This window comes from Myotis brandtii, unplaced genomic scaffold (genome assembly GCF_000412655.1).
Source record: "Myotis brandtii unplaced genomic scaffold, ASM41265v1 scaffold933, whole genome shotgun sequence".
Lineage (NCBI taxonomy): Eukaryota > Metazoa > Chordata > Mammalia > Chiroptera > Vespertilionidae > Myotis > Myotis brandtii.
Genome location: NW_005371850.1, coordinates 370,694 through 392,686, shown reverse-complemented (window position 1 = coordinate 392,686; position 21,993 = coordinate 370,694). Strand labels below are relative to the sequence as shown.

General features: G+C 37.3%; 1 protein-coding gene across 1 annotated transcript in view; it reads right to left on the bottom strand.

Moving 5' to 3' along the window:
• The window catches only part of CCDC7 (coiled-coil domain containing 7), a 170,974-nt gene that overhangs the window by 94,054 nt on the left and 54,927 nt on the right, over positions 1-21,993 (bottom strand). The window contains exons 4-5 of the mRNA XM_005885883.2: positions 17,409-17,429; positions 17,022-17,054 (exon numbers count right to left, since the gene is read on the bottom strand). Of these exons, the coding sequence (XP_005885945.1) occupies positions 17,022-17,054; positions 17,409-17,429 (54 nt within the window). The remainder of the gene's footprint in view (positions 1-17,021; positions 17,055-17,408; positions 17,430-21,993) is intronic.

The window sequence follows — 21,993 nt, the reverse complement described above, 5'->3', positions numbered from 1 at the left end:
GTATGGGTACTCAGAGTTGTTCTTTCCTTGAGTGATATGCTTCAATCCTAGAGGTAGAGGCTGTTCTCTATATCTTCTATCCCTGTATTCTCTAGAGGTTTTGTTTTTTTTTTTTTTTTTACCTTTTCTTGCAGGTATTCTTCTGTTTTAATAATTTTCTGGGCTAAACTTCCCTCTTCAGATTACTGTTGATTTGACCCTAATTGATACATTATATTTCCCAATAGGGATTAAATTTAAACATAAGTCTTTTCTGGTAGAAGAGATGATGTCACAAAACTAAGGAAATATGGACAAGACAGTGGGACTGTCAGCTATTAGACTTCATCAAAGAGATCTGGAGGGGACAGGTTTGAGCACAACTCTGAAGCATATAGGCTACATGCTTATACATTTCTCCAGCACAGCTCACCATACACTCTGAAGGCTTCAACATGCATCTCTGTTAATGCAACAAGACCACTGCATTAACCACACCAGCATGTACTAACAATAAAATGTGTCAGCAATATTAACAAAATTATTCCAAGATCCTCAAATGTTAACATGCATCATAATCCTCTATGAGAGCCTATTAAAGGAGAAGATAACCTAACCAACACACAACAACAAAACTAATTCAGTAAGTCTGATTTGGAGCTCTGAAATGTGCATTTGTAATAGGTATCTTAGGTGATATTTAAACATGGTCCATCAATTATACTTTAAGAAATATTCATTGAAAGGCTCAAGATAATACAAATACTTAGAGAATGTGATCATATACACTTAATTAAGAAAATATCAAGTAATTGTGGGTTGAAACACTGAAAAAGTTGGAATTCAAAATCAGAAGTTTAATTGTATACTGAAATTCCTCCCAGTGAGTATGAATTCATAACTCAGGATTTTAAGCATACTATAGATGATGGATATTGGCACAAAGATGTAACCATTAGATACAGAGTAAAGTTGACACATTTGACAGCTATTTAGGACATAAAATTAAAAAGATACAGATTTACCCAGTTGGATAGTATTACTACCACTCACTAGGACAGGGAACACTGGAAGAGGGATGAGTTTAGTAGGGGGAAATTTTATTTTGATCTATTGGGCTTAAGGTAGAATAATTTAGTAGGTTAATTAGACACATGTCTGGAGTTCATAGCAAGAGGTGTATATTTCTAAATTATTATCATAAAGATAATAATTGATAATACTTGATAAAAGATAATAATTGATAATACTTGAGTGGAAAAAAATGGGATGATTGTCTAAGGGGGAAAGTTTGAAACAAAAAAATTTAAAAAAGGAAGACAGGATGAAATCTTGAGGCACTCCAGTATTTAATGGTTAGATAAAGGTAACTCTAAAAAAGGAGACCACCAAAGAGGTAAAAAATAAAATAAAATAAAATAAAATAAAAGCCTGGAAAGTATAATTCACAAAACCCAAAGAAATAGTTTTCTACAAATAAGGAAGTAATCAATAATATTAACTATAGCCAATGTAAATAAAATTGCCTATTGAATTAGCAACATACAAAGAGAATTATGTATAACTAGAGGCCTGGTGCACGAATTCATGCATGGGTGGGGTCCAGCCGGCCTGCCCCAATTGAGGCCAATCAGGGCTGGGCTGGCCAGGGGGAGGGGCTATGGGCAGTTGGCTGGCTGGCTACTCCCCCAATTGGGGTGGGGGGCAATTGGGGAAGGGGCCTGCCAGGGGGAGGGGCCACGAAGGTTGACCAGCAGGGGGTACTGCAGGAGGTCAGCCAGCCAGCACCGCCCCCGATAGGTTTGGGGGCCAATTGGGGCCTCAATGCACATCAAAGCAACTGGTCATTCTGGTCATTCTGGTTGTTCCAGCATTCCAGTCATTTGGCTTTTATATATATATAGACTAGAGGCACAGCACACGATTAAATCATACATGTGTAGGGTCCCCTAGGCCTAGCCTGCCATCATGGCCATGTCCGCCACCCCATGACGCCTCACACACTGCGCAGATGCTTCTGGCACCCCACGACACTCCCCTGATGCTGCTGGCACCCCAGGGGATTGGGGGAAGGGCCCAAGAGGAAAGTCCATACTGTTTTCCACAGTGGCTGCATCAGTCCGCTTTCCCACCAACAGTGTACCAGGGTTCCCTTTTTTACACATCCTCACCAGCTCATGTTTTTGATTTGTTGATATGCATTGACAGGTGTGAGGTGGTAGCTCATTGTCATTTTAATTTGCATCTCTCAGAAGATCAGTCAATTTGAGCATTTTTTCAAATGTCTCTTGGCCTTCTTTATGTCTACTTTGGGGAAATGTCTATTTAGGTCCTTTGTCCATTTTTAAACTGGATTGTCTTCCTTTTGTTAAGTTGTATGAGTTCCTTATATATTTTGGATATTAACCATTTATCAGATATATCATTGCAAAATACGTTCTCCCAGACAGTGGGCTCCCTTTTCATTTTGTTGATGATTTCTTTTCTGTGCAGAAGCTTTTTATTTTGATGTAGTCTCATTTGTTTATTTTCTCCTTAGTTTCCTTTCCCCTAGGAAATGTATCAGTAAATATATTGATGTGATGTCTGAGATTTTGCTGCCTATGGTTTCTTCTAAGATTTTTATGGTTTTACAACTTACATTTAAGTCTTTTATCCATTTTTAGTTTATTCTTGTGTATGGTGTAAGTTGGGAGTCTATTTCATTTTTTTGCATGTATCTGTCCAATTTCCCCAACACCATTTATTGAAGAGACTGCATTAACTCTGTTGTGTACTCTTTCCTACTTTGTCAAATATTAATTGAGCATAACGGCTTAGGTTAATTTCTGAGGTCTCTGTTCTGTTCCATTGATCTATATGCCTGTTCTTCTACCAGTACCAGGCTGTTTTGAATAGTGACCTTTTTATTTGGTCCCATATAAATTTTGAAGTGCTTGTTCTAGATCTGTGAAATATTCTGTTGGTATTTTAATAGGAATTGCATTGAATCTATAGATTGCTTTGGGTAGTATGGACATTTTACTGATGTTGATTCTACAAATCCTTGAACAAGGTATATTCTTCCACTTGTTTATATCTTCTCTTTTTTTTTTCAATGTTCTGTAGTTTACTGAGTACAAGTCTTTTACCTCCAGGGTTAAATTTATTCATAAGTACCTTAATTTTTTATTGCTATGGGAAATGAGATTTTTTTTTTAGTTTCTTTATGACTTAAAGTTCATTTTTGCTGCATAAAAATGCCATAGATTTCTAGGTGTTAATTTTGTATCCTGATACATTGCCAAATTCATTTATTAAATATTTAGTTTTTACGGAATCCTTAGGGACTTCTATGTACAGTATCATGTCATCTGCGAATAATAAATTTTACTTCCTTTCTAATTTGTATGCCTTTTATTTTTTCTTCTTGTCTCATCACTATGGCTAAGACTTCCAGTAATATGTTGAATAACAGGGCTGAAAGTGGACATCTCTGTCTTCTTCCTGTTCTTAGGGGAAATGGTTTTAGTTTTTGCCCAATGAGTATGATGTTGGCTGTAGGTTTGTCATATATGGCTTTTATTATGTTGAGGTATGATCTTTCTATTCCCACTTTGCTGAAAGCTTTTATAAAAAATGGATGTTGGGTTTTGTCGAATGCTTTTTCTGCATCTTATTGATATGTGATTTTTGTCTTACAATTTATTTATACGATATATCACGTTTACTGATTTGTGAATATTGTACCAGCCTTGCATCCCTGGAATAAATCCCACTTGGTTGTAATGTATGATCTTTTTAATGTATTGTTGGATCTGATTTGCTCATTTTTTTGAAGATTTTAGCATCTATGTTCATGAGGGATATTGGCCTGTATTCTCTTTGTAGTATCTTTATCTGGTTTTGGAATTAGGATAATACTGGACTCCTAGAAATCGTTTAGAATTCTTTCCTCTTGGATTTTTTGAAATAGTTTGAGGAGGATAGGTGCTAGTTCTTTTTGAATGTGTGGTACAACTCCCCTGTAAAGCCAGGGCTTTTGTTTGCTGGAAGTTTTTTTTTATTATTACTGCATCAATTTCCTCAGTTATTATTGACCTATTCAAGTTTTCTGATTCTTCCTGATTTCGTTTTGGAAGATTGTATTTTTCTAGGAATTTGTCTATTACATCCAAGTTATCCAGCTTGTTGGAATATAGTTGCCCAAAGTATTTTCTTACAATCCTTTGTATTTTTGTGTTGTCAGTTGTTACATCACCATTTTCAGTTCTGATTTTAATTGTTTGGGCCCTCTCTCTTTGTTTCTTGATGAGTCTGGCTAAAGGTTCATCAATCTTGTTTATCTTTCCAAAGAACCATCTTTTGGTTTCATTGATCTTTTGTATTTTTTTTAGTCACTATGTCATTTATTTCTGCTCTACTCTTTATTTCTGTCCTTCCACTTAATCTGGGGTTTTTCTTGTTGTTCTCTTTCTAATAAAATTGTTTATCTTTCCAGATTAATTTTTCTTGGGTTTGTTTTTTTCTGTTTTTTTTTTTTGAGGTAGGCCTGTAATGCTACCAACTTCCCTCTTAGGACTGCTTTTGCTATCTCAGAAAGATTTGGGGTTGTTGTGCATTCACTTTCATTTGTTTCCAAGAACTTTTTTTTTTAGTGTTACATATATTGCCATACTGTGACTTTTATTCCTTTTCTTCTTATTATTTTTTATTGTCTACAGTTTTACATATGTCTCCTTTTTCCCCAATTAATCCCCCACCCCTGCTCTCAAACCCTCCCCCACCCCTCCCATTTGTCTCTAGATCCATCTAATTTTGTTCATCAAATTATGTTGATCATTATATCCCACATATGAGTGAGATCATGTGATATTTATCTTTCGCCGACTGGCTTATTTCGCTTAGCATAATGTTCTCCAGTTCCATCCATGTTGTTGCAAATGTTGAAAGTTCCTTCTTTTTATAGCAGCATAGTATTCCATTGTGTAGATGTACCACCGTTTTTTAATCCACTAATATGCTAATGGGCACTTAGGCTGTTTCCAAATCTTAGCTATGGTAAATTGTGCTGCTATGAACATAGGAGTGCATATATCCTTTCTGATTGGTGTTTCTGGCTTCTTGGGATATATTCCTAGAAGTGGGATTACTGGGTCAAATGGGAGTTCCATTTTTAGCTTTTTGAGGCAACTCCATACTGTCTTCCACAGTGGCTGCACCAGTCTGCATTCCCACCAGCAGTGCAGGAGAGTTCCTTTTTCTCCACATCCTTGCCAGCACTTGTCATTTGTTGATTTGTTGATGATAGCCATTCTGACAGGTGTGAGATGGTATCTCATTGTTGTTTTGATTTTCATCTCGTGGATGATTAGTGACTTTTAGCATGTTTTCATATGTCTTTTGGCCTTCTGTATGTCCTCTTTCAAAAAGTGTCTATTTAAATCCTTTGACCATTTTTTTTATTGGATCGTTTATCTTCCTTTTGTTAAATTGTATGAGTTCTCTGTAAATTTTGGAGATTAAGCCCTTATCAGAAATATCATTGGCATATATGTTCTCCCATGCAGTGGGCTTTCTTATTGTTTTGTTGATTGTTTCTTTTGCTGTGCAGAAGCTTTTTTTTATGTAGTTCCATTTGTTTATTTTCTCCTTAGTCTCCATTGCCCTAGGAGCTGTGTCTGTAAAGATATTGCTGTGGGCCCTAACTGGTTTGGCTCAGTGGATAGAGCGTCAGCCTGCAGACTGAAGGGTCCCAGGTTCGATTCTGGTCAAGGGCATTTACCTTGGTTGTGGGCACATCCCCAGTCGGGGGTGTGCAGGAGGCAGCTGATCGATGTTTCTCTCTATCCCTCTCCCTTCCTTTCATGGATTTCTCTGCCTCCTCTTCCTTTGTCCCCTTTGTAAAAAAATCAATAAAATATTTTTTAAAAAGATATTGCTGTGACACATGTCTGCTACTTTGTTGCCTATGGAGTCTTGCAGGATTTTTATAGTTTCCCATCTTACATACAAGTCCTTTAGCCATTTTGAGTTTGTGTATGGTGAAAGTTGGTGATATAGTTTCACTTTTTTGCATGTATCTGTTTAAATTCAGCACCATTATTTATTGAAGAGACTGTTTTGACTCCATTGTATGCTCTTGTCTCCTTTGTCAACTATTAATTGAGCATAATGTCTTGGGTTGATTTCTGGGTTCTCTGTTCTGTTCCATTGATCTATATGTCTGTTCTTGAGCCAGTACCAGTGGCAGTTTTGAGAACCGTGGCTTGGTAATATAGCTTGATATCTGGTATTTTGATCCCTCCAATCCAAGAACTTTTTCTTTCTTGTTCTCATTGGTAACTCATTCATTTTTTAATAACATGCTATTTAGCCTCCATGTGTTTAAATGTCTTTGAGTGTTTTTACTGTAAATGATTTCTAAGTTTATTCCATTATGACCTGAGAAGATGCTATATATTATTTCAAACTACTTGAATTTGTAGAGACTGGTTTTGTGTCCTAACATGTTGTCTATCTTTGAGAATAACCCATGTGCAATTTAGAAAAATGTATATTCTGCAGCTTTGAGTGAAATTTCTATAAATGTCCATATTAAATCCATCTGATACAGTGTTTCATTTAGAGTTGTTTTCTTGTTAATTTTTTGTCTGGAAGATCTATCTAGTGTAGTAAGTAGGGAGTTAAAGTCCCCAACTATGATTATATTGATGTTGAACTCTCCCTTAACATCCTCCAGAAATTTTTCATATGTTTTGGTACTTTTATATTGGGTGCATATATTTACCAGGGTTATATCCTCCTGTTGGAAAGATTCCTTTAATATTTATAGTGACCTTTATCATCTCTTGTGATGGCCTTCATTTTGACATCTATTTTGTCAGATATGAATATTGTACCCCTTTTTTTATTTCCATTTGTATTGAAATTTTTGTCTATCCCTTCACTCTCATCTTGTGTGAGTCTTTGTTCTGAGGTGGGTGACTTGTAGACAGCATATATATGGGTCATGTTTTCTTATCCATTCAGCTACCCTATGTCTTTTGACTGGAGCACTTAATCCATTTAAATGTAAGGTTATTATTGACTAGAGTCCGGGTGCACAACATTTGTGCACTCAGGAGGGAGGGGGGCCTCAGCCTGGCCTGCACCCTCTCACAGTCCAGGAGCCCTTGGAGGATGTCCAACTGCTGGCTTACGTCCACTGCAGGGAGTGGGCCTAAGCCAGTAGTCAGACATCCTTAGCACTGCCATGGAGGCAGGAGAGGCTCCCACCACTGCCGCTGCACTCGCCAGCCATAAGCCCAGCTTCTGGCTGAGTGGCACTCCCCCTGTGGGAGTGCACTGACCACTACAGAGCAGCTCCTGCGTTGAGCATCTGCCCCCTGCTGGTCAGTGCATGTCATAGTGACTGGTAATTCTGCCGTTGGGTCAAATTGCATATTAGCCTTTTATTATATAGGATAGGTACTTATTTGTTGCCATTCTTATTCTTTATGCCTGTGATCTTCTCTTTCCCTCTATTTCTTCTTCTTACAACAGTCCCTTTAGCATTTCTTTCAGTGCTGGTTTGGTGGTAATAAACTATTTTGGTCTTTTTTGTCTGGGAAGCTCTTTATTTCACCATCTATTTTGAATGATAGTTGGATATAGTAATCTTGCTTTCAGATCCTTGCTTTTCATTATGTTGAATATTTCATGCCATTCTCTTCTGGTCTGTAGAGTTTCTGATGAGAAATTGGTTGACAGCCTTATGGGAGCTCCTTTGTAGGTACCAAATTGCTTTCCTCGTGCTGCCTTTAAGATGTTTTGTCTTTAACTTTTGTCATTTTAATTATGATGTGTCTGAGTGTGAGTCTATTTGGTTTCTTCTTGCTTGGGACTCTCTGTGCCTCCTCTGCCTGCATTCTGATATTCAGTCATTATTATTATTATTATTATTATTATTATTGTTTAAAGTATTACAAATAGTAGTACATATGTCTCCTTTTTTTTCCAATTGACCTTCCCCCAGCCTCTCCTTCCCCCCAGCACATGCCCTGTCCCCTCCCCCCAGTGTCTTGCTTTCATTGGTTATGCTTATATGCATGCATACAAGTCCTTCGGTTGATCTCTTACCTCCCCCCCAACCCTCCCCAGCCTTTCCGCTGTAGTTTGACAGTCTGTTTGATGCTTCTCTAGGCCATACCACCCTGAAAGTGCCCAATCTCGTCTGATATTCAGTCTTGATTAGCCTCAGGCTATCAACCATAGCCTGAGGAGAAAGGTTCTCCAACAGGGTGGGGCAACTGCTTATGCTTCCATGCTAATTGTTATTCTCAGTCTCTTAATGGGCCTCAAAAACTGCATAGGGTAGGGCAAGCGGGTTTTCCAGTAGGGTGGGGTAAAAACTGCCTGGATAGCAAAGATCCACCAGAGAAAGATGTCCTCCACAGCATCAATGAATGACTCAGCACAGGAAACCAGGGTTTCTGCCTTCCGAGGTCCAATTCCAGAACTCCCAAAACTGGCTTTTGCTCACTCAGCTCAAGTCCACCCTACCCTCCTTCTGCCAGAGCCCAAAGTCAGTGACTGCACACAAAATTTTGTGCATTGGCTCTTTAAGAGTATGCCTGGATTTCCAGCCATCTCTTCCTGGAAGACAGCAACCCTGCTGCTTTTCACACCCAGATGCTATGAGGACACCATTCTCAATTCTGTTGCTGTGGGCTGGGGAGCCCAGCTTGGGGTTTAAACAGCAGAGTTCTCAGTGGAAAACAGCTGAGATGTCCCTGCAGAACCTAAGCTTCTCTCTGTGGAAGCCCAACCAGCCCTTTTGCACCTCAGCACTTCCAACTAGTTTCTATGTTGGCCCCTAATTTCTGTCCTTTGTTATCAGGGTCCTCTCCAGCTGGTCTTAGTCAATTATTCAGGATGTATTTTAGTTGCAACTCCAGTTTCATTCTGGGAGCATGTCAGTGCAGCATCCACTTACTTCACTGCCATTTTGTAATCCTCTTCTCAGTGATCCAATTTATTGATTTGCTAATATTGTACCAGCCTTACAACCCTGGGATAAATCCCACTTGGTTGTGGTGTGTGATCTTTTTAATGTATTGTTGGATCTGATTTGCTAATATTTTGTTGAGGATTTTAGCATCTATGTTCCTCAGGGATATTGGCCTGTAATTCTCTTTTTAGTGTCTTTACTTGGTTTTGGAATTAGGATAATGCTGGCCTCATAAAGAGTATTTGGAAGTGTTTCTTCCTCTTGAATTTTTTTGGAATAGTTTGAGGAGGATAGGTGTTAGTTCTTCTTTGAATGTTTGGTAAAACTCCCCTGTGAAGCCATCCAAACCAGGAGTTTTGTTTGCTGGAAATTTATTACTGCTTCAATTTCATCAGTAGTTATCAGCCTATTCAGGTTTTCTGACTGAGTTTTGGAAGATTGTATTTTTCTAGGAATATGTCCATTTCATCTAGGTTGTCCAGTTTGTTGGAATATAGTCATTCATTATATTTTTTTATGATACTTTGTATTTCTGTGTGTCTGTTGTTAGTTCACCTCTTTCCTATCTGACTTTGTTTATTTGGATCCTCTCTCTGATTTTTGAGGAGTCTTGCTAGAGGTTCATCAATTTTGTTTATCTTTTCAAAAACTCAGCTCTTATGTACCACATTTTTTAACTCAATCATCTATCCAAGGACATTTTTGTTGCTTCTATGTCTTAACCACTGTGCAATGAATGCAGGAGTACATTTTTTTTTTTTTGCAAATACATGTTTTCAAATTTTTTGTGTAGATACCCAGAAGAGAAATTGGTTCATATGCTAATTCCATTCTTAATTTCTTGAAGAACTTCCATACTGTTTTCCATAATGGTTGTACCAGTTTACATTCCCACCAGTTGTGAATGAGGGTTTTTTTCTCCACAACCTCTTCAACACTTGTTATTGTCTTGTTAATAATAACCATTCTAACAAGTGTGAAGTGGTATCTTATTGCAGTTTTGATTTGCATTTCCCTAATGGCTAGTGAAGTTGAGCATCTTTTCATATATCTGTTGGCTACTTGAATATCTTCTCATGATAGTGTATGTTCAGGTACTCTGACCACTTTTTAAATTGGTTTGTCTGTTTGGTGTTGAGATGTATGAGTTCTTTTTATATTTTTTAGATATTAACCCCTTGTTGGAGTTGTTGTTTGCAAATATCTTCACCCACGTGGTTGGTTGCCTTTTTATTTTGCTGGCAGTTTCGTTTTCTGTGCAGAAACTTTTTAGCTGATACAGTCCCATTTATTTATTTTTGCTTTTACTTCCCTTGCCTTTAAAGTAAAATTCATAAACTCTTCTTCAAGAACAAGGTCCACAGTTTAGTACCTATGTTTTCTTCTATGTAATTTATTGTTTCAGATCTTATATTTAAGTCTTTGATCCATTTTGAATAAATTTTTGTACATGTGGATAAATTGTAATCTAGTTTCATTCTTTTGCATGTGGCTTTCCAATATTCCCAGTACCATTTATTGAAGAGGCTTTCTTTTCTCCATTGGAAGTTTTTTTGCTCCTTTGTCAAAAATAATTTGCCCATATACATGTGGTTTTATTTCTGGGCATCCAATTCCATTCCATTAGTCTGTGTGTCTGTTTTTATTATTGTTGCTTTATGATATAATTGGATGCTGTTTTATCACTGCTCTGCAATATAATTTGAAGTCAGATAGTGTGATACCTCTAGCTTTTTATCAGGATTGCTTTTGCCATTCAGGGTCTTTTGTGGTTCCATATATATCTGACGATTTTTGTGGGGATTGCATTAAATCTGTATATTGCTTTGGAAAATATGGACATTTTAGCTATTTTGATTCTTCCAATCCATGAACATGGAATATCTTTCCATTTCATTGTGTCTTTTTCAATCGCTTTTAACAATACTTTGCAGTTTTCAGTATGTAGGTCCTTCACATCCTTGTTACAGTTATTCCTGGGTATTTTATTCTTTTTGTTCCAATTGCAAAAGAAATTGTTCTTTTTCATTAATTTTTTGTGAAATTTGTTAGTATATTGGAATGCAGTGGATTTCTGTACATTGATTTTGTATCCTGCAACTTTATTCTATTTGTTTATTGTTTCTAATAGTTTTGGTGGAGTCTTTAGCATTTTCTATATAAAGAATCATATTTTTTATTCCCAATTTGAATGCCTTTTCTTTCTCTTGCCTGATTGCTCTGGCTAGGACTTTCAGTACTATCTATATATATAAAAGCCTAAGCAACTGGTAGACTGGCCAACCGGCCAGTAGCTATGATGCGCACTGACCACCAGGGGGCAGACACTCAATGTAGGAGCAGAAACCACAGGCATGGAAACATGGAACAGACTGATGAGTCTCAGAGAGAAGGGAGGAGGGGGGAGGGCGGGAAGAGATTAACCAAAGATCTTAGATGCATACTAGAGGCTCAGTGCACAAATTCATGCACCAATGGGGTCCCTTGGCCTGGCCTGCACCCTCTCACAATCTGGGACCCCTCAGGGAATGTTGGAGAGCCGGTTTCAGCCCAATCCCTGCAGGCTAGGCTGAGGGACACCACTGGTGCACGAATCCATGCACCAGGTCTCTAGTGTTGAATGAGAGTGGTGAGAGTGGGCATTTTTGTATGTTTCCTGATTTTAGAGGAAGAGCATTCAGGTTTCACCATTATATTAGTTTGTTTGTCATATATTGCCTTTATTATGTTGCGGTATTTCCCTTCTGTGCCCATTTTATTGAGTATTTTAATCATAAATTGATGTTGTATCTTATCAAATTATTTCTCTGCATCTATTGATGCAGAGATAAAGATTATAAAGATTATATTTATATTATTTTTATCCTGTTTTGTTAATGTGGTATATTACATTGATTATGTTTGTTGAATCATCCTTGTGCCTTTGAAATAAATCCCACCCTAGTGTGATGTATTGTTTTTAATGTATTGTTATATTCAATTTGTTAGCATTTTGTGTAGGAATTTTACATCAGTAATCATCAGATACTGGTCTGTAGTTTTCTGTTTTTGTATTAACTTTGCCATGTTTTGGTATCAGGCTTATGTTGGCCTCATAAAATGTGGTAAGAAGTGTTGTAGGGAGTATTGCCTCTTCTTCAATTTTTTGGAAGATTTTGAGGATAGGTATAAAATCTTCTTTGAATGTTTGGTAAAATTCACTGATGAAGCCATCTGGTCCTAGACTTTTATTTTGGGGAAAATTTTTTATGGTTGTTAAATTCCTCACTGTTGATCATGTCCTCACCTCTCCCCCCCCCCACCCCCAGTGTCTGTGTCTATTGGCTAAGCTTATACTCATGCATACACGTCCTTTGGTTGATCTCTCCCCCTTACTCCCACCCTCCCCTACATCTACACAATGCGGTAAAAAAGAAGGAATTCTTACCATTTGAAACTGCATGGATGGAACTCGAGAGCATTATGCTAAGTGAAATAAGCCTGCCTGTTACTCTTACAATTCTCTGATGGAGTCAGATAGTTCTTAGAGTTCATTTTTTATGCTCAAGTCTCTCTTTTTTCTTCTGCATCATTTCTAGGTTTCTATCTTTGATACCCTAACCCTTTTCTCCATCTGGTCCACTCTATTTCCTATGCTTTCTAGTTAATTTATTTTATTTGTTATTGAATTTATTGAGGTGACATTGGTTAATAAAGTTCAGAGGTTTCAGGTATAATACATCTGTGTATTACATTGTGTTGTTTACCACCGCAGGTCAAGTCTTCTTCCATCACCATTTATCCCTTTTAAACCTTCTCCCATTTCCCCTGACCCACTTTTCCCTCTGATAATCACAATACTGTTGATTGTGTCTATAAGGGTTTTTTTTCTTAGTCCCTTCATCTTTTTCACTCATCCCTGTAATTCCCGTCCCACTTGAAAGATGGCAGTCTGTTCTCTATTAGTCTGTTTCTATTTTGTGTGTTAGTTTATTTTTGTCAGAATGGCAATCATCAATAAATCAATGAACAACAAGTTGTTGGTGAGGATGTGGAGAAAAGGGAATCCCTGTGCAATGGTGGGAATGTAGATTGGTCCGGCCACTGTGGAAAGCAGTATGGAGTTACCTCAAAAAACTAAAAACAGAACTGTTGCCTTATGACCCAGAAATTTCACTTCTGGGAATATATCCAAAGAAACCTAAAACACTAATTTGAAAGAATATATGCACCCCTATGTTTATTGCAGCATTATTTACAATAGTCACGATTTGGAAGCAGCCCAAGTATGCATCAGTGAATGAGTGCATAAAAAAGCTGTGGTACAGTAAAATACTACTTCGCTATAAAAAAGGAAATATTACCCATTGCAAGCATGGATGGAGCAGAAGAGCATATGTTAAGTGAAAAAAGCCAGTCTGAGAAAGACAAGTACCATATGATTTCACTCACATGTGGAATTACTAATTCATTCTTGATCTCTTTTATTGAATTCTTCTCCAGAATTTCTGTTTGCTTCTTTTTTTAAGTTTCAATCTTTTTAGTGAAGTACTTGTTTTGCTTGTTGATTTGGTTTCTGAGTTCATTAAACTGCCTGTATTTTCTTACATCCTGTTGAGTTTTTTTCAGAACTGCAATCTTGAATTCTCTGTCATTTAAATCAGTGGTTGCCAACCTTTCGGACCTCACAGACCACCAATGGTCTGCACACCACCAATTGGCGACCGCTGCTCCAAAGGTTTCCTTAAACCAGCAGTCGCCAACTTTTCAGACCTCACGGACCATCGGCTGGCAACCACTATTTTAAATAATGTATTTCCATGTTTTTAAGTTTATCTTCTGAAGAATTTTCATTTTCTGCCTGAGCTGCCTCGTTATCTTGGTTCTACATGGTATTTGATGTGATCCTTCTCTTTTAGGCATCTATGTATGAGTGGCACTTCTCTAGTAGATTGATAAGAGGTAGTCATTCAATTGTTTTCTGGTGGATGACACTGAATCACACATTTTTCAACTCTCTTGCACTTCTCGGGCTTTTCAGATCTCTGTAGGGTGGTGGTAAATGGCCTGTGTTCCCTGGGAAAGTGGGTGCCTTCCCTGTGATCTGGTCACCCACAGGGGCATGTAGTAGGCAATGGATTCCAAATCCATAAAATCCCAGTGCTGTCCTCCCCAGCCAGACACTGACAGCAGAGCAGCTGCCAATGTATGGGGGTGGAGTGAACTGGGGGAACCCAGCCACCTCCTTTGTTGCTTTGCCCTACTAGCAATGGTAATCAGCATATCTCCACAATGTCCCCTGATGCCTCCACTTGATCCTGGGACTAGCTGCAGAGTGCCCTCTTTGCTCAGGGCAAAAGGTGTTTCTGTAGACCCAGTTCTTGGGTTTGCAGATAATGTGCTCTGGAACCCAACACAAAGTGGGAGGGAAGACAAGCTCTGGGAGGTTAAGGGAAGGTGGGCAGGCTCCATGGCTTTGTTTCTCTGTCTGGAATGCTGACTTCCAGAAAACCATGACCACACTTCTGTGCTTTGTCCCTGCCCAGGTCACTGGGCTCAGCCACAGCTCCTACTGCCCACTCCTGCAGAAATACTCACTAAGTGCTCCTCCTGGCTGAAGGGAGTGCCAGCCATAACCTGACTCCTCCACTCTCTGGGCTGAGCCATGCAGTGAGCTCCAGGCTGCTGGTCAGTGTCCGTAGCTCCTTTGAGCTCTTCTCCCATCTTGCCTCCCCCATTGGCTCCCACTTGCTCACCTTTATTTCTTTTTTTTAACTATTCACCCAAGGATATGCTTTTTTATTGATTTTTTTAGAAAGATGGAGAGAGGAAGAGAGAAATATCAGTGTGTAAGAGAAACATTGATTAGTTGCCTCCCACACAAACCACCATCAGGGATTGAACCTGCACCCTGGGTATGTGCCCGGACCAGGATAATGCTCCATGAGGTAGAGCTACTTGCCCACTTTTTTGTGTTTCAATGCACAGATATCTCAGACATTGTGCATTGGGCAGGGAATCCTTTGTTGATTTATAACCATTCAAATTGTTGAAGCTTCAAGGGGAGAGAACAAGGCTATCTCTCATGCCACCATTGCTCTGACGTCACTCTCCCAAATCTCCAAAATAATTTTTAAAATTGGTTATGAAGGGCTAATGAGAGATAGACCTATAACTGAAGGGGAATGTGGCATTAAATTAGAAAGACATGAGCATATTTAAAAACTGAAAGGAAAGACACAGTTTGAATGACAAAAGTTTAATATACAAGAGAGAATGATTAATCAAATTTCGTGAGAAGTCGAGATGAGACCAAACAGAAGTATAAGAATGAATTTTATGTAGGAGAAGGAACAATAAACTCTAATTAACAGGAGGAAAGGAACATAGAATGAGTATGCATGTAAATAAGTGTGTGTGTGTGTGTGTGTGTGTGTGTGTGTGTGCGCGCGCGCGCGCGCGCGCGCACTGGTAGCAGGAATTCTAACCAGTGGCTTGTATTTCAAGCATTTCAAGCACTTGGGTGACAGTGAAGATGAAAATGGGACAAAGTGGGTGAGTTTGAGATGATGTCTGAAAAAGGTTGAAATCAATTTCAGATGCGATAGAATTTCCAGGTAGTTTTTGCGTCTGACCTATTATGTCACTTTTTTCAGCAGTGTTTCACAGCTAAACCCAAAGAGTGAATAATGACATTTATTCAGGGTTGTTTTGTTAGACAAGTGCAACAAGAACAAAAGAAAGAAAGAGGTAAAAGAGATTAGGAAATTAAGAAATTCACTGTGATGGAGTACATAGTCTCCAAAGTGAAGAAAGATGAGTAAAAAAAGACTGCAAGGAGATAGAGGAATAAATGAACTAGTGGTCTTGACTTCAAAAGTGGCCAGAACAGTATTTAAAATAATAATTGGAAAGATAGATATTTCTAGTTTAAGAATGAGTTACCTGAATTAGTAATGTTTAAAGTAAAACAATTTGATAAATGGTAAGGTCTAGAGTGTGACTGGAAGTGGAGCCAGAAATAAAGGACACAGATCTTCAGAGATAAGACGGTCAAGGAACTGAGAAACCAGAGTTTTGGATGGGTCTCACACATTGACACAACTAAGTGTATAAATAAGAGAGTGAGACAACTGCATAAAAAAATAGAATAAAAAGAGGTTGATACAAAAATAAGAAGGCAAAAGGTAAGCTGCACTACCCAAACTGCAAAGAAATACCAATCTTATAAGAGGGTGGGGGGAAATAGTGAACTTCACCCCAATCCTACTTCTCTGGAAAGATGATGACCAATCTACCATAATCAAAGAACAACTACCAATATTCTTCCAGTGTCAGCCATATCTGAAGCAAAGAATGCAAGACCATAAAAGTTTACTCTGGGGCCAAAGGTAAAATAATAAAAAGCTGCTAGGATTCCATTTCTAACTTTAATCTTTAATTTATAGCCCAAATAAATAAATCTTTTTAACTTAAAGTGTCTGGGCTTCAAGAGTGTTTAATTGGGCTGAGCCACAAACGTATCCAAGGGAGAACTAAAATAATTCCATGAATCACTAAAGCTATTCTAGAAATCATTTTGCTATATAAACAGATAACATAAAGTCTTTTCCAAAACAGAATTTAAAACCCCTAAAACAGACACCAGTAGTTTTCAAACTGGTACTAAAGCACCTGAAAATCAAGAAGTACAAAAAAGTCATTAAAATAACATTACATTTTTAAAAATATGAATATATGATTTAATAGTAAGCATATATATTATGCATGATTATTTAAATAGAGGATAATTTTAAGTTGATAAGTTTTCTCTTGTCACTTATTATTTTATGTAAATTAGGGAAAGAATAATAATTAAATTTCTATTGTTCAATTTTAGGTGAAAGAATGTACCAAACTCAGAGTATAGCAGATACATACAGGAATGTAGTGTATAAATCCCTGAGACACTTTTATCTATCCATTCATTCTTTCTCTATGTAAATCAATATTAACCAATGGTTACTCAAAAAATTTTAACTTATACTCCAAATTTGTTTATAGATGAGATAAAATATTAATTTAATTAAAAATTAAGAAATGTTTTACTTACCTCTTCCATTTGATTGACCTGTCGCTGAAACCACTTTAAAAAAAAAAAGGACCAGAAAAGAAATAATTATTAACAAGTTAAAATTTTGAAGTGGAATAAATGGGTATGTGTGTATGCATGCATGTGTGTGTGTGTGAGAGAGAGAGAGAGAGAGAGCGAGAGAGAGAGAGAGGGAATTTTCATATATCAAAAATTAGTAATGAACCAAACATCATTTATCCTAGGACTTAGAATAGGGCTAGTGTAACATACAATTGTAATATAAAATTTTTAAATATATATATCAGCAAGTTAAAGAATTTTACTACTTCAAACCTTAGAAACTTCATTTACATGTATTTCTGTATTTAATTTTAGTAAACTTAAACTGCAATATTTTGAACATACCTTAAAAAGAGATTCCAAAATCTGGAAAATAAAATTGTAATTAAACATTTTAAAATAAAATTCTTCACAATGTGTGATAAAACATTTCATTCAAGTCTTGCAATTTTCAATCACAAAAATGTACAAATTATTTAAACAAATCTATAATCCAAAATAACAATATTTTAATATTAATAGAAAGGTTTTAATACATCTTGCATAGACAACTTAGTTTTATAGAAATATTTCCATCTTTATAGATCTATATTAAAAGAAATCCCAAAATAGTTTACATATATGATTTTATATTTTTTTAATTTAGGTTTAGAAAATAAAATTTAAATTCATCTCAAAAGAGCATTATTTTTTCATATAGCAAAGAGTACAATAATGAAAAGCAAGAATTACCTTACCACACATTACCTCTTTAATATAATATTTTTCTGCTAAAGGGCCTAAAAATCAAAATATAAAATACTACTACTAAATATTTTTAACAGAAAATGCAAAGATCTGGTATAGGAGCTTGTAAGAGAAACTAAATATACAAAACCAATCACACAGTCTAAAATATCAATATTTACCACTTAGAAAATGAGATGCTAAAATGATTACACTTGCCACAAAAAAACACTATCAGAGATAAAAGTTTTGACATAAACTATTAAAGAAAAATATTACTACATGCATTCAGGCAGAAGAAACATTACTTAACAAAACAAAAAAATCAGGATAGCCTAAAGTTTCCCTTCTGCAACACTAACTATAGATCAATGGTTCAAAAAGTGTGAACCCAAGACCTAAACAACCAGATTTGTTACCAATGCAAATTCTCAGGCCTCATTTCAGCCTACTAAATCAAAAACTTTGAAAGTGGGGCCAGCAATATGTGTATAAACCAGCCCTCCAGTAGATTCCTTCGCATGCTAACATTTGAGAATCATATCAATATGATCATAACTTGCATATTAAAAGAATTTTCAAACTGATTCATGAATCAATGAATATTGTGTTATATATAAAAGACACACCACCTTAGCCCAGTCGGTGTTGCTCAGTGGTTGAGCATTGACCAATGAACCCAGAGGTCATGATTCATTTCCCAGTCAGGGCACATGCTTCAGTCTTGATCCCAGCGTGCAAGAGGCAGCCAGTCAATGGTTCCCTCCCATCATTGATGTTTCTATTTCTCTCTCTCTCTCCCTTCCTCTCTGAAATCAATAATAAAAATATATTTTAAAAAGACACACCTTAAATGCAATGATTAAAAAAGTTAAAAATAAGATGGACAAATATTCATCACAAAAATGGAATTACTAAGAAAGTGGGAGATACTACCCCAAAAGAAAATATTAAACCAAAACAGCATTTCTCTGGACAAATAAGGATGCTTTATAATGTTAAAACTCACATTCCACAATGAAGATAACACATTTAAGAGTATCTATATACCAAGTAACATAATCACCTATATAAAACAATTTAAGACAGGTTTAGTAGACAAAAAAATAAATGATATTATTTTAAAAAGCGAACAATGTAATAAAGTAGAAACAATGTAATAAAGTAGAATATATGAAATACATTTTGACAGGCCCGGACTATACTCAAACAATAGAAAACATACCTTCTTTCAAGTGCACATGGAAAAAAATCACATAATTAGGTTGTATATTAAGACATAAAGAAAACCAGTAGGTTATATAAAGTGGCAATGTTACAAACAACACTCCTTGATCACAACACAATAAAATTGGACTGTAAAAATGTAATCAAAAAGGACCTTCCATTAGGATATTACTGAACAATTCTTAAGTGAATAGGGAATAGAAATTACAGAATTTCTGAAAACTAATAATAACTAAAACAATGAATATCATAATGTATAGCATTGATCAGTGGAAAACTCATAGCCCCAAAAATATCAACACAAAAATCAAATAAAGTAAAACTCAAAACATTAGAAAAAAATAAATGAAAAGATAACATAAGGAAATAATACAACATGCAGACCATGTATCATACAAATGTATACTTGAAACCTATATAATTTTATTAACCAATGTCACCCCATTAAATTTAATTTTAAGTAGAAAATACTAAAGAAAAAAAGCATAACCCATGGATACAGACAATACGGTAGTAAAGGGTGGGGGAAGGGGAAGGGCAGGCTAGAAGGGGACAATGGGGGGAAAGGGGGACCTATGTAATACTTTCAACAATAAAGATTAAAAAATAACTTAAAAAGTAGAAATTAATGAGAAAAGAATAATAGTAATAAAATACTATTACAACTATAGAGGCAGGAAGATGGCAGCAATGAGGGAGAGGGTGTGAGTGAGGGAGTAAAAGGGGACTGTGTGGTCATGTGTAGTGAATTAGAAGAGAATGAAGCAAAACATACCCAAACTGAACTGCAATTGGAGAAAAAAATTAAAAGATAGGAGGGGAGCCTAAGGGAGCTTTGGAACAACATGAAACGAAGCAACTTATGAATAATAGGGGTGACAGAATGACAGGAAGAGGAACAAGGATTAGAAAACCTATTGGAAGAAATAATGTCAGAAAACTTCCCTGATGTGGGCAAGAAAGTCACACAAGTACAGAGAGTCCCAAACAAAATGAATCCGAAAAGACCCACACTGAGACACACCATAATTATGATGGCAAACATTCAAGACAAAGAGAAAATCATAAAGGCTGCAAGAAAGAGACAAAAAGTTATGTACAAGGGATTTCCCATTAGATTATCAAATGCTTTCTCAACAGAAACACATCAGGCCAGAAAAGAATGGACGGAAATTTACAAAGTGATGCAAAGCAAAGGACTGAATCCAAGAATACTCTATCCAGCAAGGCTATCATTCAAAATTGAAGGGGAAATAAGGAGCTTCACAGACAAAAAGAAAGGCTAAGGGAATTTATCACTACCAAGTCAGCAATGCAAGAAATGCTAAAGGGACTGGTGTAAAAAGAAGAAATAAAAAGGGAAGAAGGAACACAGGCACAAAAAAATAAAAATGGCTACAAACAAGTATCCTATATAATAAAAGGCTAATATGCAAATAGACTGAATGGTGGAACTGGAAAAACCAAACAACCGGTCGCTATGACATGTGCTGACCACCAGGGGGCATGTGCAAAACATGACAGGAGTTGGCCACAGCAGGATGGTGGAGCAGGTGAGCGGCAGCACCAGACCAAGGTGGGGTGCTGGTCACTGTCGTCAGGGTGAGCCTCTGGTGGTTACTGAAAATCCTTTGCTCCTGCGCACCATGGTCCTGCTCAGCGCTCGCACCCGCTGCTGGCACTGGAGCCGCTGCTCGCACCCACCGTTTGGTGCCTGGTGCTGGACCTGATCGCTTGGTGCCATCAGCAGAGGGGCTGCCAGCCTTGATCGCCTCTGAGGGCTTCTCCACCTCCGCCTGCTCCTGAGGGGCAATTGGGGCAGCAGCCACCATTTGCACCTGCTGCTGGCGCCAGCCCCAATCACTTTGTGCCATCAGCAGGTGCAAGTGGGGCCAGCACCCTCAGCACGTGGGAGCAGCGGCAGTGGGAGCGGGGCAGCCGGCAGACAGGGGACCGGAGGCCAAGGTGGGAGGGCTAGATGGGTGCGAGGAGGATGGGCTGAGACCCGTCCCTGTGCCCATCGTAGCCTCACAGTCCACAGTTCTTTTCAAGGTGAACAAATTCATGCACTGGGCCCCTAGTCTATCAATAATAACTTGAAATGAAAAGGGACTAAATGCTCCAATCAAAGACATCAAGTGGCTGAATAGATAAGAAAACATGACCCATATGTATGCTGTCCTCAAGAGACCCACCTTAGAACAAGGGACTCACACAGACTGAAAGTGAAGGGATGGAAAAATATCTTCCAGGCAAAAGGAAAGGGGAAAAAAACTGGGGTAGCAGTACCTATTTCTGAGAAAATAGACCTCAAACTGAAGGCCATCGATACAACAAGAGGATATAACCCTGGTAAACATATATACACCCAATGCAGAAGCACCCAAATACACACAAAAAACTCCTCAAAGATATCAAGGGAGAGATCAACAACAATACAATCATAGTAGAGGACTTTAATACCCCACTGACATAACTGGATAAATCATCTAGACAAAAAATCAGCAAAGAAACAGCAATCCTAAATGACTCACTCGATCAGATGGACTTAATTGACATCTTCAGAACATTTCACCCCAAAGCCATGGAATATACATTCTTGTAAAGTGTGCATGGGACATTTTCAAAGATAAACCACATACTGGGTCACAGGCAAAGTCTCTCCAAATTCAAGAAGATTGAAATTATATCAAGCATCTTCTCAGACCACAATGGCATAATATTAGAAATAAACTACAATGAAAACAATCAAAAAAAATTCAAACACTTGGAAGATGAATAGCATGCTATTAAACAATGACTGGGTTACTAAAGAGATCAAAGAAGAAATTAAAAACATCCTGGAAATGAATAAAAATGAAAACACAACAATCCAAAATATATGGGACATTGAAAGCAGTCCTGAGAGAAACATTTACAGCTCTACAAGCCTACACTAAAAAAAAAAAAAAAAAAAGGGAAAAAATCAATTAACCTC